We start from the raw sequence: 19,408 nt of genomic DNA on the forward strand, positions 1-19,408 counted from the left end.
GGAATCTTTATAGTTAGAATGTCAGCATCCACAGGTGTGATGTGCCCTTGCACATGTCTGCCATTTTCTCTTTTTTTTTTCCTTTTTTTTAATTGCTGAACATGTAATCTCTTTATATTAGACATTTTATCATTTTCTCCGTGACAGTTACCTAATGGAAACTGTTTTTCTGAGTTCATTTTTTTTCCCCTTACTGCATATCTGTGAGAAAGTGACACCTTCAGAAGCCCTTGGTTATTCTGAGTTCTTGTCATTGTAGCAAATTTTCATTGTGCCCTGTTCTTTCAATTTGCTCTTAAAACTATTTGAAGCAGCTGTGTGGCTTCAAACATAAACTGTGAATATGCAAATAAAATGTGTAAATATGCAGTATGTTAATGGGATGGACTTGGAGTTTTTGTAAATTATAAACAGAATTTTCTGCATGTAAAGAGGGAAGACAAGGAAAAAAGATGGTCAGAAATGGTCTCTTCAACGATGTTTCTTTAGCTGATGACTCATTCTTGTTGCTCTTCTACACTGATCTGGAGGAAACAATGAATAAGGGGAAAAAAAGACATATTTCAATATATAGCAGCTTTCCTCTATCTTGTCATCCTGTCTCTTCTCTGCTATGGAAATGTTAGTCTCTGTGTGCTACCTTAATTAAAGTGGGCCATGAAACAAAAATTGCAGGTTCAGGTAGTATATGCAACTAAAATATTTTTGGTTCCATCTTCTTTTTTGGATTCAGTGACTACTCCTGGTCTGAATTGTGAAAATATCGTCACAAGTCCTTCCAGCCCTGGACATTAATGCCTCGTTAGCTCAGAGATCCTTGGGGACAGTTTTTTCAGCATTGAAAGTGCGTAAAACTTGACCATTGATTTAAAGCAGCTGCATTTAGTGGTGTGAATATACTCCAAAGGTCTCTGCAGTCTTAATTGCTGAGGGAACATGTACCTGGAGTGTTGTGTATGTTGGCTAGTATCCTTTCTAGTTCTCTCCTGTCTTGTGAAGTATGCAGCTACATACTGTTACTGCTTCTTGCCACAGCAAAATGAGAATCAGAGCCCACTTTTTTTTTATCTAATAAAAGTTTCAGCTAGCTGGAATGGTGATATCAATGCAAACTAAGCTGATGATGCAATTTATAGCATGGTGCATAAAGGTAAGGAAAATTATTTGTGGTAGCAGGAACATGGGGCTGAAATGAAGGTGTTTCTTCTAGGTTTCTGTGCAGTTTTCATTCTATCTTCAATTGCTCCTTTTGTGTACTAATGGTGTCAGACGCAATGTTTGTATATGGTACAGTGGTGTCAGACGTCAGTATGAAGCAGACTAAGTAAGGTTTGTATTGGCGAGGAAATGGCCTAGGAACTTAACTGTGCAGTTTTTTGTTTATGTTTGTCTTAGATTTTCTTAAATTCAGAGGTAGCCTAATGGTGATAATGCTGTGTCCTGAACCTGCACTGCTGTAGCTCCAGTGTCCATAGTATCAGTTGCACAGTTAATTACATTTGAGGAGGAGACGGCATGATGGGCTTGGTTAACCCAGACTGTTGGTTTCCACGACACTCATGTTTTAGCTGCGTTCTTGGACTATGCTACCAAAGCATATGTGCTGCTGTGTCTTCTGCAGTTGGCATCCAGGGTTGCTGTGTTGGAGGCTACCAGGGTCACTGTACTGAGGAAGGTTCCCTTCATGGTCCTTTGGAGCTGACTTTCAGCTTTGAGCATGTTTGTGTGCATATATAAATAAAATATATATGTATATATATAAAATAGGATACAATGTTATGTATAATAACATGCACTTTTTTCTTTTTTTTTTTTCTTTTTTAAAAAATCCTAATAGAAAGAAGCTTGGCTGGACCACAAGCAGGAATGCAGATGTCTTAAGAGCATCAAGCCGAATATTCCTCCAGACTCTGTCAGACTTGCTGGAAGGATTGTTTTTAAACTAGTAAGTGACATTCTTTTAGATAATTCAGTGCAGCAGATTCAGATAAATAGTTTCTCACTCTACATTTTTAATGTGATTAAGAACTAGAAGGCTGAAGTGACTGGGACTGCTGAACAAAATTGGACTGCATAGTGCGTTACAAGATTGCTGACTAATTTGCAGAAATGCTGAAAGGATCAAGAGATACCAAACTGGACATAATTAAGCTCAAGGGAGCTGTTTATTGACTTTCTTTTCCTATGACTGTGTGGTAGCATTCCAAACTTATTTATACCTGTAGGGAAGGCATAGGGAGACTTTGTTTTTCCTTCAGTACTACTGGAGTTATTGGTGCATTTCTATTAACTTCATGGGGAACCTCATTCAGCCTTTTTTGAATGAATGGTAAGGACAGAAGCGCTGTTAGCCCTTTCTTTAGAGGGCATAAGGCCATGCTTTCCGTGTTGGGTTCTCTTAATCTCAATGACTTTTTTTTTCTTAAAGTCTCTTCAAAGTCCTGGGTGTTTGACATTCCCACAGTTTGATTACTTTATGTGGACTAAATTTTCTGTTAGGTTAAGCGGCTTATGACTGTGTGGGATTGTAAATCAAAAGGGATTTGCTAATTTTTTTGCTAAGCCTTCCATGATGCTCTGTGTCCTGGATAAAAATGTGTGCATTTGTTGTGGTCTGAGGTGATAAAATATGATTTCACATCATACATTGTTGGGAAGAGCTTGTGCATGATGGTTTTTAAAGGGCAAATATGTACCTAGTAATACTGTGCATTAATTATAGTCACATGAAATCTGAAACTGTAAACCTCATAAATTGCTTTCAATTATACTGTGAAGGGCCAAAGTAAATTACTAAAGGTCAGCTGTCAAAGTGCTAAAAAAAAATTAAAATTAGTAGAAATTATAACAACAAAAAAAATTATTTTTTTTAGGATAGTTATGCAAAGTACTGCATTTATGTTGATGCTGTTAACCTTACCTATATTATCTTATGGATATATCACATGGAATAATCAATCTTTTAGAGTGTTTTCAAGATAAACTATGGTATGTTAGTGTTAATTATCTGGTTTTCTCTACAGCTCAGACAGTCAGTATGCCTTTCTGAGAGACTCTACTCTGTTGCCGATCTTCAGTCAAGTAAGTAATTGCCAGCCATATTTCAGGAAATACTTCCAAAGTCTACTTTACAGAATGGCCATGTGATTTTCTTGCAGCTTGCCTTCTGAAGGTTTGCTCTGTAGAATAACAGAATCAAAGACAAAACTTGCTAAAACCTCTGTGGGGAAGAACAGTTTTCTTCTAAGATCAAGGGAAAAACATATGTACCTTCTTCCAGCAAAACTTCCACATGATTTTTTGTTTAAATATTTTTTTCTCATTTTACAGTGCACATCTTGCCTGTTCATTTTTAATTTAACTGATGTGTGCCTCACTACATACAGTGTCAATATTTTTGCATACATATACAAAAATACATACATTTTTACATTGAGTTTTACTTTTTTAATACTTATGTACTATTGCATAAAGCTTCAAAAGAACTTCCAGAAAAAGGAAAGAAATGTAAAATTTACAAGGGATATGTATATGTCTTTCTTCTGCATGACTTTTCGATGGAGGAAAAAAAGATTAAATTTTGCAGGTATTACTTTTGTCGTTTCACAAGTTTCAACTGCTTGGGTAGGAAAGGATGCTTATTACAATCTCTCAGCAGAGCTAAAGCTGATATAGAAAACATTTTTTCCAGATTTTGTGGCATCTTAAAGGTTAAAGACTTAGAAAGGGAGAAATGCATCCTTGGTTCATTCTTGCATCTGTTTAGAGGGATTTTCTGTAGAGTAATGTGAATGTTTTGATTACCTCTATATGTTTTTAGTATTTTCCAAAGCTTTGGCTATAAACCAGCTTGATCTATTGGTATAGTTAGTTAAAAATAAAACCCACATAAACATAAAAATTGCAATACAGAGTATTATATTTTTACTTCTGTACCTCCTGACATTCTGCTGCCTTCTTCCAAACTGCAAGGGCAAAAGAACTTAAGGTAGCAAATTAAAATGGGTTACATTTCAATTATTTCAAACATCATGATTTTCTGCAGTGGATATTCTCAAATTGTGTAACAAGGTTTTTATGGAGAACAGACGCTTCAAATGAAGTTAAAATGATGAAGACTTGTGGGCTTTTATGCTTCATGGTACTGCTGGGGTCCAAGGAAAGAAATCTTTACTGTACCAATGTCTGCTTGCAGAGTGGCCCAGGAGGAGCTGGAGGGAAGAGTTTCCCTTTAAAAATTAAATACTGATCACTTGTATAGCAGTTGTCTCTAGTGTAGGCAAAGATTTTTGTGTACCTGATCATTACATACAAACTGAGGTTTCACAGTAGCCTTCAGGAGATGATCTCAGCTTTCCTTGAGTTGACTGGAGACAAGGGAATAGTGTGATAAGTTTCTGGAGAGAAATGGTACAAAAATCTGTTGAATGACTAGAATTTCTGCTAAAATTCTCATTCTAAAGGAAATCCTGATATGGCCTGTGATAGGGATAGAGTGATTATCATCTCACTGATAGAGCAATGACAGGTCCATAGCCAATTAGTTTAGGAGGAGGCAGATGAGAGTGTTCCATCTGTATTTACTCTAGGAGTTTTAACAACAATTTCTGTGTAATCTACTTAACTCCACAGCACAAAGTGTTCAGGACTCCTAGACATTAACTGAAGTTGCTACTTAACAGAATACAGTACAAATGGCCTATGCATAATCTTAGGTAAAGATTTTGGCAGATTCTTTACTTTTGTTGTTTTCCTGGATTCCCTTTTAGAGTGAATAGATGGTCTCTATGGTTTTGCAGTTAAAACAGTCCAAAAGTGTTTTGTGTTGCTGTGACAACTTGTAGCTGTGACACTTTTTGCTGTCTCTATATCCTTGAAAAGCTGCTATTTAATAACACTTTTTCCATTTACTGTATGATTTGTGGATGGTGTTGATAAAGATTTCCTTTATTTCCCTATGTGGTAGAATCTGTAGAAAAAAATGCATTTTTATTAGAGGCCTAAGTATATAGGGGAAAAGATGTCTTTGGACGGAATCACATGAACTAAAAATACAGGCTATAATAGTCTGAAGCAAAAAAATTCTTAGGAAGAATCTTTGTAATGTAAGATAGTGTTTCAACACTATTCAGAAATATGACAGAATTCTAATTGATACTCCTTTATTTTCCTTTTTTTTTTTTTTTCCCCGCTCCCCCACCTGGAAGTCCAGAATGTTTGCAAATTATTATTGTCATTATGCTGTCTCAATGTGCTTTACACTATTACTTTTTAACATTACTTTATACAGGGGATTGATTTTTAGTGTGTGAGACATAAACGGAACAGAAGCATATGAAGTCTTATACACTTGTTGAATAATTATCTGATGAAATATGTAATATATGAAACCCCAACAAATTATATGGAGGCATTAAGCCCTTTATAAAGTTCTGTTCCCATCTCCAGAGTTCCTTCAAATTCGTTGCATACCCTGAAACTCAGATTAAGTAGGAGGGGTATCTGTGTGCATTGTTACTTTTGCTAGCTCTTACCTATTTTAAGACAATTCCTTCCTTACCTACAGGCTCCCTACATGTTACAGTAATTCAGAAATTATCATTGTTTTTACTTACCAAGATTCAGTATGCAGAAAAGAGTTTGTGTGCCTTACTATGGGTAGATATTCTGCTACTTGTATCAGTATCAGAGTTGCATAATTAAATCCCCATACCTTATTTAGAAGACTTTCCACTGGCCTTTTGTAGCATTTTGTCTCCCACACCAGGGATCTTAAGTAATTGAAAAAGTTTTCTTAGAAAATGAAAAGATTCACAAATTTCATGTCATTTTACTTTTGGCCTTGTCTTCTTATGTGCTGTGAAAACCATGTCTTGATCATTACCATTAAGGATGCCATGGGATTTTTGCTGGATCATTAGCTCTTATGTCCTGGACAGATTCCATGTGGATAATTGCATTTCTGTTCCCATCTCTGGTCAGTTCTCCAGAAGTTCCAGTTGGTTTTGGTATTCATGTTCACATCTATCCTAAGCTGCAATGTCCATTTATAACATGCTGCTTATACCATTCCTCTTCTCCATTCTAGAGGTGTTTATTGCTAATAGTGAAACATACCATGACTTCCTCTCTTTGTTATAATATATTTTGCAGTGTGTGTCAGATAGTTTAATGTGAGTCAATGTCTTGATAATTACATTTGAAGAAAAAAGCAATTGGTTTCAAATGAATATTATATAAGAAATGCAAGTATGTGTTTATGATTTTTCTTTTATATTTTTTAAACTTGATTTTTCAGTCATCTAGAAATTTCCTGCTTTTCTTGAAGACACAGTCCTCATAGATACTATGTTTTTCTAGACCAGAGATTTTCTGTACATTGTTAAGAATATACATGTCTGGATTTCTAATATTTACATTCATTCATGCTTGCAATGTCCACGCTGTTAAGATGCAGATGGGTGGTGCTATGGGCAGCTATAAAAAGGCAGATAATTTGGTTAAATCATCTTTGTGCCGGGTGTGGAAGGGCATATCTCAGCATTCTTAGTACTAACTGGTTTGACCTTTGTGAGGAGTTGAATACGATTGCACTGGGAGAGCATGTCTCTCCTTCCCTAACCCAAGTAGAGACATACTACCCTTAAGATTTCTCTGTAGTCACTGCTTGTTCAGCACATTGCAGAGTCATCCCAGATATGGCTTGTAGGTAACACGTCAGCAGCGGTGACTGACCATTGGAATGGGAGCAGATCTTGGAAGGTGTTACTTTACACTGAAATGAAAACAATATACAGGAGATATAGGTGCTTTTCCAATTCAATATGTGCATGAAAAGGGGTGTATTTGCCATAACACAGTGGACTGGTAGGATTGCATCATTTCAGCTAAGCAGAGTGACACTCAGTGACTCCAGAGAAAATCTAAACAGAACTGAAGAGTTTGCAAATAAGGATACCCATACCAGACTAGAATGAAATTGTAGCTGGTTCCACTGGAAGACTCCTGGCTGGTAGCTAACCATTGGTACTTGCCATTTCAGTAAGCCAGCATTTGATGCTCTGCCAGTAGTAGTTCATAGGAGACTGTTAAAGCAGCTCACTTGTGTGTGAAATGGCAACTGCGATAACCAAGCTGCAACTGACAAAACACCTTCAAGCAGAGGGATGGCAGATGGGATAGACTATGGAAACCCAAGTATACACACCAGACTCCTGTTGAATAAACCAAGTGACCTCTACTTTAATTGAATCATCTTTTTAATTAAGTGACTAAGCAGTTAGCTTTAAAGGGGAACACAGATCTTGAATTGTCCTTCCAGGAGACACACAAGTTTGGATCTAAAGTACATGAAAGAACCTTTCTTGGTAAAAGGTTATTTCCATTCCCTTAAGGATACATATTTATAATAAAATAACAATTCACTATTATACAGAGATAAAATTGATTCATAGTGCATAATAAATCTCTACCTTTTGTTATAGACTGGTGCTTGAATCTGTTCACGTTCACATTCTGCGTTTAGATCTAATTTATATTGTACTAACTGACAGGAGAAAGAAAATGTGAAGCAGGTAATCAGGTGGTAACTTACTAGGGCAGCAGCAGAGTTTCACTTTCCATGTTATCAGGGGACTGATGCATGCATAATGCTTCAGTCGAAAATAAAGCACTGTGTATCTTTCTACTTCAGGATTTCTATCTGTAAAACATGAATAGTGGTGCTTTATAATAAAATTATATTTACTTAATATTCTTCCATATTCATTTTTTACCAGCTGCAGTGTACAAAACTCCTTTTGTCTCTAAAATACTTTTCAGTTTCATCTGCTAGCATGAAGTGTTTCTGACACATCTGTGAAGAATATAGAATAAAACAAGTACTACTGCATAAACTTTCAAGCATATTTTTTAATGTGGTTAATGTTACAAACCCAGATGCCTGATTTTTTATGTGTCTTACATCTGCTTACACATCTACTTTATTTATTGGCTTTTGAACTTCAACTTGCCATCATATTCATATGATTTGGCAGTAGCAATGTGATAAACTCTGCTGTGTGTTGATAGGTAACTGTCACAAAAAAAAAGAAATGTCTGTCCTCTGTCAAAATTGCCCTCTGTCAAGATTAATTTTGGGACTGGAAATGTCTAGACTGTATGGCTGCTATTGGACATTTTCAAAATGTTGGTGAAATGTTCTGTTTATGACATGGTGTACTTTTTTCCTTTCTCCTCAAGATATTGAACGGTTAAGTGAAGAAATGAAAGATGGCCTCAGGCACCTTGCAGAGACGTTGCAACTGTATTTGAAAACTGAGATCCAGGATGAGTCTCAATTGCCACCTGCAATTGACTTTTTTCAGATCTTCACAAAAGTAAGTGTTAAAATCATGCTTGACAACTCATAAATTATGCTTTCCTTGTGTTCTTGTCCTATATTGGAGTGGGAGTTTAGTAGATACATCCAGAATGTGATATATGACAAAGTGAAATCAAACTATTTATTTTTTTATTCAGTTGGTATTTAAGCAAAAGTATAACTTTATATAATTGTAACACTTCAAAATTAAAGCAATAGCCAGAGGATATTATTTCTTTTCCTTTTTTAAAATTGTCATGCTAAAGCTCTTGGGGAAAAAAAGAAAGGGTGCCTAAAAACCCAAGCAAGTTCAAATAAAATTGAGTCAATCAACCAAAGTAATTTTTTCACAGTAATAAAGAACATATAACATCACTCTTCAGCCTGGAATTTTTCTGCAAGGTGAAATATCTTGTAGTTGCAGACATATTTACATCTCATTTTGTCATTTAGTAGTATATGCTAACAGGTGTTTGTGACAGGTTTTTGTATCCCACAAACTGCTTTCTTGAGGGGCGTTGTGGATTATCTATGCTTGAAGACTACATGTAAAGTATTTGAAATTAGTTTTCACGATATGTAAAATGTAATGTTACTAAATAAATATTGTTGGCTTTGCCGTATGTATTCATTGCTTTCAATTCAAAATGCTAAATCTGAATAATGGCGCAGAAATAATTTTTATGGGGAATACTCAGTTTTAACTCCATTAATTTTTTTTCATTCTAATGGATTGATAAATTCTACCATAGGAGTAAGTTATGCATGTTGTACTTGTTTTATGTGTTCTTTTATTAAATAAACCAAACTATTACATTTTTTTCTTCCGATACAAATAAAAGAAAAAAGCTCTTTTAAAGAAATGAAGTAAAAATACTATATCTGATTTTTTTACATTTTTAAAAACCTTTTTGCACAGTTATGGGATTTTTTTTTTTTTTTTTTGCTATGAACAGAAGAAGTAAGAAAAATATAATCAACTGTGATGTTCTTCTGGATATTTTTTATTTTATTGGTGATTAGAAGTTGCAACTAGTCTTCATTGCAACTGTTTTACTGTCTTGTGTTGGTAGAAGGATCTGACCTGAACAGGTGAGTTGGTTGGCAGAAAGGAGCAGTTGACTACATATATCCATGTGCTTTACATGGGAGTAAAATTAGTATCTCATTCAGAGTTCAGTCAAGTACAGTTCTTTCTGGAAGACTTTGTTACCACTCTAATTTTCCACGTGGCATTTTACAGGCTTTCCAATTTGGTGTTAGATGAGGTGCTATGAAGTGTGATATTATATTAAAATATGGATTTAATTTCCCCCTATCCCAGTGAGGTAGCAGCAGGCATTTTCTGACATTCTTGTAGGATTTTTTTTTTTTTTTTCTTAAGCTGAATAAAGATGCTTATTCTCAGCAGGTAAAATTTAAGGCTTTGGAACTGTAAAATCTCTGATAAGACTTTTGTGGTCTCTTCTCTCTAGTATAACTAAAAAAGACCAGCTGTGATGACTTATCTGTGTGGTCATAGAATAAAGAAATACTACAGATACATGACTTCAAGATGTAATCTTGTTTTCTCAACCTCTTCCAGCATTCCTTTCAAGTTCAGTAGGTGCTTATTCGAACATTGAACTTTTTTGGATCAGTTCTTTCATTGCATGCCACAAAAAGATCCAGTCAAAGGTCATTTTTTTTATTCTGTTTGATGCTGAATCCTCAAGAAGGAAAATAAGCAGACTGCCAGACAAAAGAGAAAAATGGTCCTGCAGTGAGATGACTAAATTCCAGATACTTCTTGGAAAATCTCCAACTAATTTAGGTCAAAAGAGCTTCTCGGAAGCTCTTTTAAACAGTCTTCTTTCTCTGCTGGCCACTGCTCTTGTCTTTGTGAAGATTAATTATAGTTTTATTCACTTGCTTATTATGCTTAATAGGGAGAGAGCCCCCATGAGCACAAACTTGTAGAAACTGCCCACTGAAAATCAAAGAAAATTTGGCCATTTCTTTCTGTGGGAAAAGAATTTCACCCCAATGGTTTTTAAGTTTGCATGAGACCTGTGGGGGGAAAAAAAAAGAAAAAAAGCTGTACTGGGTGGGGAGGTGTTTCAGAAGGGTAATGTACCTTCCTTTATGACAGTGTTGCCCTGTTCTTACTTGACAATTTGCTTTTGTATCAACTGTCCTTTGAGCTGGAGTTGAATTTTCTCATTCTTGTTATCGGATCACTTTTTGGAAACCAGTTTATTTATCATGCCATTTATCAAGGTTGTGACTGTTTTAAAATTCTGATCCTCAGTATTAAACAGAATTATCTGCAGCTAATTATGTGTTAAAGCTTTAACTCCACTGAGACATTTTCTAATGTCAAGATAAATTTTTGACAGCATGGTTTTATGGTTTAATGATGTTTCCATAACCTTGAGATAAAATCAGTCCTTACTTTTATCCTTCAGCTTTTACTTACATGTGTGAGGAGGTGGCCTGAAATCCTTTGAGATATTTAATGGATGCCGGATAAAGAATTCAAGTTTTTGTATATATTTATGGTTCTTTTCATAATAGCAGACAGAACCATGTGAACTACTTTAAGACATTGAATAAATTCTGTACTTACCATGTTGACTGTAAAACTGTGAGTGACTCTACTGACTGGAATCAGGCCTAAGATGATGGTTTTTTTAGACCAAGTGTAGACGTAGAATTGGAACTACTCATACTGTGTCAGAATTAACTTTTTGAGCATTTTGAAATGCATTGAAAGTTTCCAATTAGTGAGAAAAAAGAAGAGATTCTGATGTTTGATAGAATCATAGCCATTTTAAAGATCTAATTTCAGGTCCTTGCATTTATAAGAATAGTAACCTCTGTCATTAAATAATAGTAAGACAAAATCCAGTGACAGTTAATGAACTGTTACATAGCAGACTTCTAGAGCAGTTTAATAATCTTAAAAAAGATTTTTTTTTTTTTGGAAGGGAAAAGTTTTCTAAAGGATATTTTGATTTAACTGTTGATAAAATTTTAGAGAAAGGATGCTGGAAACCCCGTAGAGCAGAGATGTGACTTAACTCCTGAAATAGCAGTCTTCCTAATTTTTCTATTGTGCAAAATTTTACCTTCTGGATAGTATCTTAACTGCACAAGGGGTGATAGGGACTAGACAGAGAATTTTTAGATTTCTGAAATTTTTAATTGTTCCTACATTTCTGATCTTGACACTTTTTCTTATGAACAGATTTTACTTTGAAAGTAGATGTGCTGCTTTCATTCAGTTCCCAGGAGAGGTCACACACCTATGTGTGAGTGAAATAGTCCTCAATTAAGAATTGACACAGATCAAAGACACAGTAAAAACAAGGCTAAGTGCAGAGCTGTAAGTCTATGATAGCATGAAAAAAAATTATCCGTATACATTAGAAACATACGTGCAACTTTTATATAAATATATATATATATATTTTCCATCTTATGTTTTTGAGGTTTGTGAAGTTGACATTAAAGTGAAGAAGAGATATAAGTTTGATGCTGTATGCTAGTCTCTGTGTGCCCACAAACAATTTCAACCAAAAGACTAGTTGTTCATTTAGGCTTGGTGTAATTGAATTTATTTTTAACTTAAGAAGAAGTAGGGAGGCTCTGTAAACTGCAGAGGTACATTCCTCAAGAGACAAAGTGCCCTGGTCTCTTTAAAATCCTTTGTTTATTCCTCCTATCAAAGTTTAGATATATTTTATTTGTTCTTTTAAATTTTTGATACTTACTGTTTATTCCACTCAATGCTTTGAAAGAGTTTCTTTTCAACATAAAAGGTATTAGTACCAATTAAAAGAAATTTTAGTGTTAAAAGATTTTGCTAAGTATTTGCATAGATAGAAGAGAACTAGAAGTTGAGCAGTGTCACTTGACCTTTGTAAAGTCTGAATTCTAAATTATGGTAATTTATTTGGGTGTCTTTTTAAGTGCAAGTTGAAGGAAAGTCTCACTTAATGATATAATCGGATAAAGTATGTTTGATCTTCACATTGATCCCTTAGATCTTTTAGGCATCAGATAGCATGCATTCTCTGAGAAGACCTTGGAATAAAAGATATATCTGCCTGGTCAAGATATTCTTCAGTACTTTTTTCAGTAGCTGACTCTTTCTTAGGATTCACTGGTTAATTTAGTAATCCATGTTAGCAGGGAAATTAAAAGTGATTTGTGACAAGAAAGTAAAAAAAAAAAATTACGATAAAGTTAAGAGTAAAGTTATGAGCAGGTTAAGAATTGTTAAATACACACAGGTGAAGGTTGCTTTCTGATGCCAGGTCTCCTAATCTGATTAACTCTGGATCCACTTGTTAAGTTTCCCTTTGATTAGGAGGCCATGAAGTTCTTTTCCTGGAGATTACAAAAGCAAGTGCATGTTTAATCTGTTCTTGTTCTTTGTGTAATTCAAAGCTAATGGACGCTGCTACCCTGCCTCATGCAAATTTGTGTGTTCATGGTAAATTGAAGACCAGGCCAGTACTGATATATATTTTTAAGTCGTGGCCCAAGAAACTATTTTGCAAAAATGGATAAGCCTTGGTGCTCAACATACACTTATGTTTGTCAGTCTTCTTGATTCTTGGTTTTATTTTAAAGTTGTAGGAGGATGTTTCTCCTCATCAAACTGTATCAGAACCTTTTTCTCTGACTATTGCCATTGTTAAGTCTATTTCATGAGATTTGTGATTGTCTTTTTGCCTAAAGTTCTGTTGATTTAGTGTTTCTGTGGATAGAGTTTTGGTTGGTGGGAATATGGACATGGTGAATTCTCTCTCCTGTACTCTGTGTGTGTGGTTTTAAGCCATTAAAAGCTTCATGCCTGCTGCTGTTAAGAACTGACTTGCAGTGATCATAAATATTGTGCTCAGTTACTGCCAAAATAATTTCAGGAGAATTTTTCTGTACTCTCTTTCCAGTGTGTTCCACAGGAAGATAACAAACCTCGTTATTGTAGACCTTCATATTTGTACTCAGAAGACATCAGTGGTCACCTTCCTAACATTTATTGTCAATTCTGAGTTGCTGTCTTATCTAGCAAGAGGAAAATAAACTAAGATCAGCCTCTGCAGGAGGCAAACCCGAAGGAAATGGGAAAAATTGAATGTATTAGGATAAAACTAAGCACTAGTCTGTGCAGCATAGCAAATGGACAAAATTTATTTGAATATTGGATTTTATTGTTTACATACTTGGACTTCAGGATTTTAAACTCACTTTTTTGGTGATGCTCCAGTAACTGAGACATTATAAAGATTCAGGTGCCTGCTCATGCTTCCTGACAAAATGGCTCTCTTGGATTTGTTAAACAGCCTTGCAGAAGCCTGTTTAACCTCTGGAGTTGAGAATAGCACTAGAAAAGTCCATGATGCAGACTAATCTGTGTCATAACTTTCATTCTGCATTTTAGCTCTTTTGAGGAAGGGTGATATTTTTTTAAGTACTCGGAGGTGAAAAAGGTCAGGAGCTGTTGTTTTAGCAAAGAAAGGTAGCGAAAGTCTTGAGGCTATTTCATAATTCTTTTCCTTGGTCTTGGACCACAGGGTTATCTCACATCAATTTTGCTACTCTTGAAAGTGTAGGAGTATGCAGAAAATCTGAAGTTGACCTTCTTGTTTTTCATTTACCTCTACCTGTCATTTCAGCATGTTTGTGAAAGAGTAGTAATGCTTTTCACTTGCGTAGTGCTACCGATAGGGCTCAAGAAGAACTTGAATAAGATTTTTAGTTTTCTTGTGTAGCAGACAAGTAATTATAAGAAAATTAAGGCTAATAGGAAGTGATACTATAGCTGCCTTTTCATAAGAGTTCTGTAAAGCAATCAGAAGCAAATCACATCTGCCCTTACCACATAGTGTAGCAGTCACAGTCTGCTGCTTGTTTCCACAATATAACAATAAGCAAGTATAAAGACAATTGGAATATATACAGTTGTGAGTAAGAGGCTATGTCTTAAGTTGTATCTTTTTAATTGTTCAGAAATAGATCTATACTGCTGCTAGGATTCTCACTAAGTTTCTCGTGGCATTTGGTTAGCTTGGTGTTTTTTCTTGAAGTCAGGATTGCAGACAAAGTGACAGCCCCTGTGCATCAGCTTTGGAAGCAATGATGCAAATAGATATTAGAGAAAAAATAGTAAACATTTCAATAAAATGGGAAGAAATATTGCAACAGTACCCTGGAATAAGACTGATAAACAGTCTGATAAGACCTCTCTCTCTTTACTTCTCCAAATGAAGGTGTTGAATCTTTACAGGAAGTTATTTCTGTCAAATGTGATTTTTCAGGTTTAGTGATGTCATGTTATTTCATCATTGAATTATAATTTGGAGAGATAATTTACCATAGCAATTATCTTAATTTTTAGTCACAAAAGTTACCTTGAAGAGCAAAAGGATATTATACCAGACCATGAAACAGGGCTTCAAGCATTCTGTCTGGTTTTAAATTAGAGCAGTGTGATGACAATTAAAATATAAACTTTTGCTAACAAAGTTTGTTGCAGTGAAAGTGAGATCGTAAGACTTCGATACTTCAGACTAAATTTATGGTATCATTTGGGTCCCCTCATTTGGTTGCAGTGTGCACCATCTGTTTTACAAACTTCCTCTAGTATAACAAGTACTGGATACAGAAAATGAGGTAGAAGAGTTTTAAAACAAGGAATGGTTGGGTAGAATTTGTAATAATTTGGTTGTGTGCGGTAGGAAAGAAAGTTCTGCTCTTGAAGGGGGTGGGGTAGTGAGAAGACTAATTCTAAAGGAAGTTAATTCAGCACAGATTGAAAAGCATAATCTAGAAAAGTTACCTCCTTGAGTGGGCCAGAGTAGGGAGAGCGTGTGTGAGGAAAGTGTGTGTATACTTCTTGTTTAGTTGACCTTTTTCTGTCATGCTAAGTTGGAAGTAAGATGACAGAAAAGACTCTGGAGAAATTAATGTCAGGGAAGTGTAGGCTATTTTGCAACTTTGTTTTGTTTTGTTTTTATTTTTTTGGGTTTTCTTTTAGTTTGTTTTAGTGCAGAACTGAAAAAGATCCAGGTGGCCAGGAACTTAATTACCCTTACTTTGCCTAATGCTGCTCACAGCATAACCACAAAACACAGTGTTTAAAAAGTCAGTGGTCTCTGGCACGTGATATACATCAGTCTGTTTTCTGACACCCTTATGGAGTGAACTGGAAGCAGTAATGATAAAAAGCTTTAGTGGTTTTAGTAATTGGAGTACATGTACAAAAATATGTGGGGTTGAGGCATCTCCTATTTTTAGGCAAAGCCAGCATGAAACAAGGTCATGGAGATGTTTAGTAAAGATCTGAGTAGTAAATGGAAACCATTATCAGCAATTTTAAAAGCATCTAATTGAGGAGGATAAACCTGATAACTGCTTGTAATGCTGTTGGCAGCAAACTGTTCTATCCTTGTCTTTAGGATGATCTGTAGTGGGGTTGCTTAAAGCATTTTTTGCTTGTTTGTTTTGGCTTTGAGCAGAGCTAGAATTTTGTGTGGAAGGATTATTAATCAGCTCTGAGACTTGTTTAACATGTTTAATAGATGAAAAGGCAAAAAATTGTTTTACTTCCAGAATGGCGTTGGAGTAGATTGATAGTCGGTTGAAAAATACCATTCTCTTTGAATATAGGATGGGGAACCATGTATTTATGGTGTTATTGTTGGCTTGCAATTATCTGAGCTGCTTCAGAGTCCCTCTGGAAATTAGGATAACGTTGTCTGTCTAAGCTATGCTATAGAGCTAAATAGCTGTTACAGTTCAAGTATCCATAGAAGATGAGACAACTTCTGTCATATGCAGGCATTTCAGTGGATGTCAATTAAATGATACCTGCCTCCATGAAATTCAGTCCTCAGAAGTGTGTCATCTCTCTATTCCCCAGTATGTATCTTTTTGTTCCAACTGTAATTGTGATGTTAAAATATTTTTGGCATATTCTATTTGATTAAAACTACTCTGAAGTTTGTGTAGAAATAAGATGGAGAAAGAAACAATTAGGCTATGATACTGTTTTGGTGAGCAGCCGTCACAGCGTGGTTGTACAATAGCAACCTGAAGCTGACAAAGGCTAACTTAAATAGTTCCTTGGCATGACAGTGCTTATAGCTATTCTGTAATAGTGGCTGGCAGCAGATACTTCAAGCAAGGTGCAAGAACTCTACAACTGACAACTTTCTTGCTTGCCTCTCCCTACATGCCTACACTGGAAGTTCCCATGCTGTCTTCAGCTAAGTTAGATGTTGATTGACTGGCAGAGTCAGACCCAGGAGTATTTCTTTTAGGAGATCACCTAATTTGCCTTAGTGATTTAATTCCTTTTCTCTTCCTTTACTCTTGATTATATAAATATTTTTTTCATATCTATAACCACCAATAAATTGTATTTCTTCTTACGAATCCTCTGAAACTTTCTGTGCTGGTTATGGGCTTTTTGAAATTTTAAATGTGTTTGCTCAAATGTGTCCCTGATGTCATAGATACTGCAGATGAATGGATTTGAACATATCTCCTTTCTGAATTTAGAGTAATTGTGGGCTGTTATTAACATTTTTATAATCACTTTTGGAAATCTGAGAGTATTTTTCTAATTTAAAATAAAAACCTGCATTATTAAAGCTTTCTTCCATCTCCCACTCCACAAGAATATTCTTCAGTCCATCAACAAACCTTGTGCTTTGCCTGTACTCACAAGTAGAAAATGCATCTTCTTTCTTTTTCCATGACCATCAAGGCCAAGGTATCATTGAACTTTCAGAGGAAGCTGGATTGGATGCCCACTCAATTGATGGATATTTCTATGCCTCAGAAGGTCATTTAAGTCAGAGTTGCCTACACTCATCACGTAAATAGATAGGATGTAGTTATGTGTTGCTGCTAGTTAAGGTAGAAATGGTGAAGTGCCAGCTTACTGCTTTGTCAACATTCATTCACTGATATGGGTGAAAATTACTCTCATGGTTTGGGCCTGTAGTCTGAGAAGATAGTAAAGAAGGGTGAACACACTGTTTGTTGTCCGTAACGTCAGTTTTCTTTGCTATGCAGAAATTATGTATGCTAAATAACGCTGACATGTTTTTCATTTTGTAGTAATTGCAGACTTTAAGCCTTTACTCAAATTAAAAAAATCTGTTTTTAAGCAGCAACTTGCACCATTTGCATTTGTCCTGTCTAATCTTTCGAAAGAGTCATGTTTGGCTTTATTCTTTATAGAGTATGAGGTAAAATTCCATGAGTGGCTGATAGTGAGAAGCTCTTGCGACAGCATAGAATCACTTATTTTGCTTTTAAACACCTAACTTCATTATATTTTTATGTATTTGGGTTTTTTGACTTAAGACAATATCCGTTGTCCAGATGATAATTTAAATTGCATAAATCTGAACCGAACATCTCTCTAAATGAGAGATTTCATTTCCCTAGATTTTATAATTAATGTTGCATGTGTGACTATTGTTTAGGGTATTAAAAAGTGAAGTATGTCTATAGTTTTATAAAAAGTTATATAGTAGCTGAAAAAACAGCTTGTAAGAATATAATGATAGTTTTGGAATTTTTCTAGTGGATTTCAATCAATGACAGGTATGAGTCCAACATAATTTGCTACCTTAATTATACAAGATCATTATGTTTCTCATTCCGTAGCAGGTTTTTTTCATTAAACTAACTTTCTAGACATACCAGACAGTCAGCTAGTAATTTTTAATGTAAGTTTCAGTTCATTTGATTGAAAAGCCACAATTCTGAAAAGTTCCAGTGGTAAAGCTTAGTACAGTACTTTACCAGTTTGCCCTAATTCTGTCAGTTTGCCAGCAGTGATGCTCGGGACCAAAATTTGTACAATCACCTGGGTGATGTAACTAGGCTGACTCCACAGCTGAGTGATGGCAGGAATGACCAAGAGGAGAATTCAGCTTGTTGTCTCAATATCCTTATATGTGTTAGTTAAAACAGGAATAAGTTTTATAACTTAGTCTCCTATCAAAAGAGTATACTTAACATGAATTAACAGTGGCTGCTGAGAATCACAGCAAGATCTGTACCTTAATCTTCAGCATGCATGAACCATAAAGTATAAAAACATAGAAGCAATTTGGGGTAATTGTGTTAACTGTGATTTTGAAAGATATCTTTTCCTGGCTAACTTTGACTTACACAGTTCACTAACAAACTTCTTGGCTTGATGAAGATATTAAAGGTTATCCTTCTTGTATTTTATTTAACTTTTTTGTAATATCTTTTCATGGCACAAATTTAGAGAATATAAGAACCTGGAAGCAGAGCACTCTAACAGCAGGATTTTGTACAACATTAATTGTTTTTATTTGCAAGCTTACATCTTTCTGGAAGCATCTGAACTTAGGTAAAGTGCTGATGTCTCACATTGACCCTTGCTGTTGCAGGTGGTATCAGTAGATAATGAATTACAGTGCATGCTCTTGTGTCAGAAAGATAAAAGCAAATCTGTATGTGGGTACAAGACCAGAGAGATAACATATCCAGAACCACACAAATTGTGTAAATGTAGAGAAACACTGCAAATAAATAGAGATGAGTCTAGTAGCTTGTACATTCTGGAAGAAACTCTGATCCATTGGTACAGCTTTGCTGGGAAAGTGAATTGAAAGAGCTGTGAGTGTTCAGAACAGCGAGAGATTTTTTGACCATGAAGTAGCCTACTGTTTGGAAGAAGAGTAAACATATACTTATCTACTTTCCAAGATGTTGCTGCCAGCTATATTTCTTTGAAAGTCTATATCTGCAAATCAAGGCATTGTGCTGCAAACAACAGAAAAACAATAAGTTATGCTGGCAAACCTGTCACTCATATAAACAAACCAACCTGTCTCATTTAGAATGTCCACAATTATATGATTTCTAGTAACTCTTTTTACTACTACAACATCTAAATGTTATAGATTCACAAGAAATTAAATCTGCAAATTCAATTTTCTGATCACTCAATTTCTAGATGAGACAGATGAGAGAAATGTGAAGCTCATGAGAAAGGCACAGAAA

The 19,408-nt window shown here is 35.3% G+C and overlaps 1 protein-coding gene across 2 annotated transcripts in view; it reads left to right on the forward strand.

Moving 5' to 3' along the window:
- The window catches only part of SMYD3 (SET and MYND domain containing 3), a 409,206-nt gene that overhangs the window by 51,452 nt on the left and 338,346 nt on the right, over nucleotides 1-19,408 (forward strand). For both annotated transcript variants that reach the window (XM_032682896.1, XM_032682897.1), the window contains exons 3-5: nucleotides 1,838-1,945; nucleotides 3,024-3,081; nucleotides 8,242-8,378. In XM_032682896.1, the coding sequence (XP_032538787.1) occupies nucleotides 1,838-1,945; nucleotides 3,024-3,081; nucleotides 8,242-8,378 (303 nt within the window). The remainder of the gene's footprint in view (nucleotides 1-1,837; nucleotides 1,946-3,023; nucleotides 3,082-8,241; nucleotides 8,379-19,408) is intronic.

This window comes from Chiroxiphia lanceolata, chromosome 3 (genome assembly GCF_009829145.1).
Source record: "Chiroxiphia lanceolata isolate bChiLan1 chromosome 3, bChiLan1.pri, whole genome shotgun sequence".
In the NCBI taxonomy this organism is placed as follows: Eukaryota; Metazoa; Chordata; class Aves; order Passeriformes; family Pipridae; genus Chiroxiphia; species Chiroxiphia lanceolata.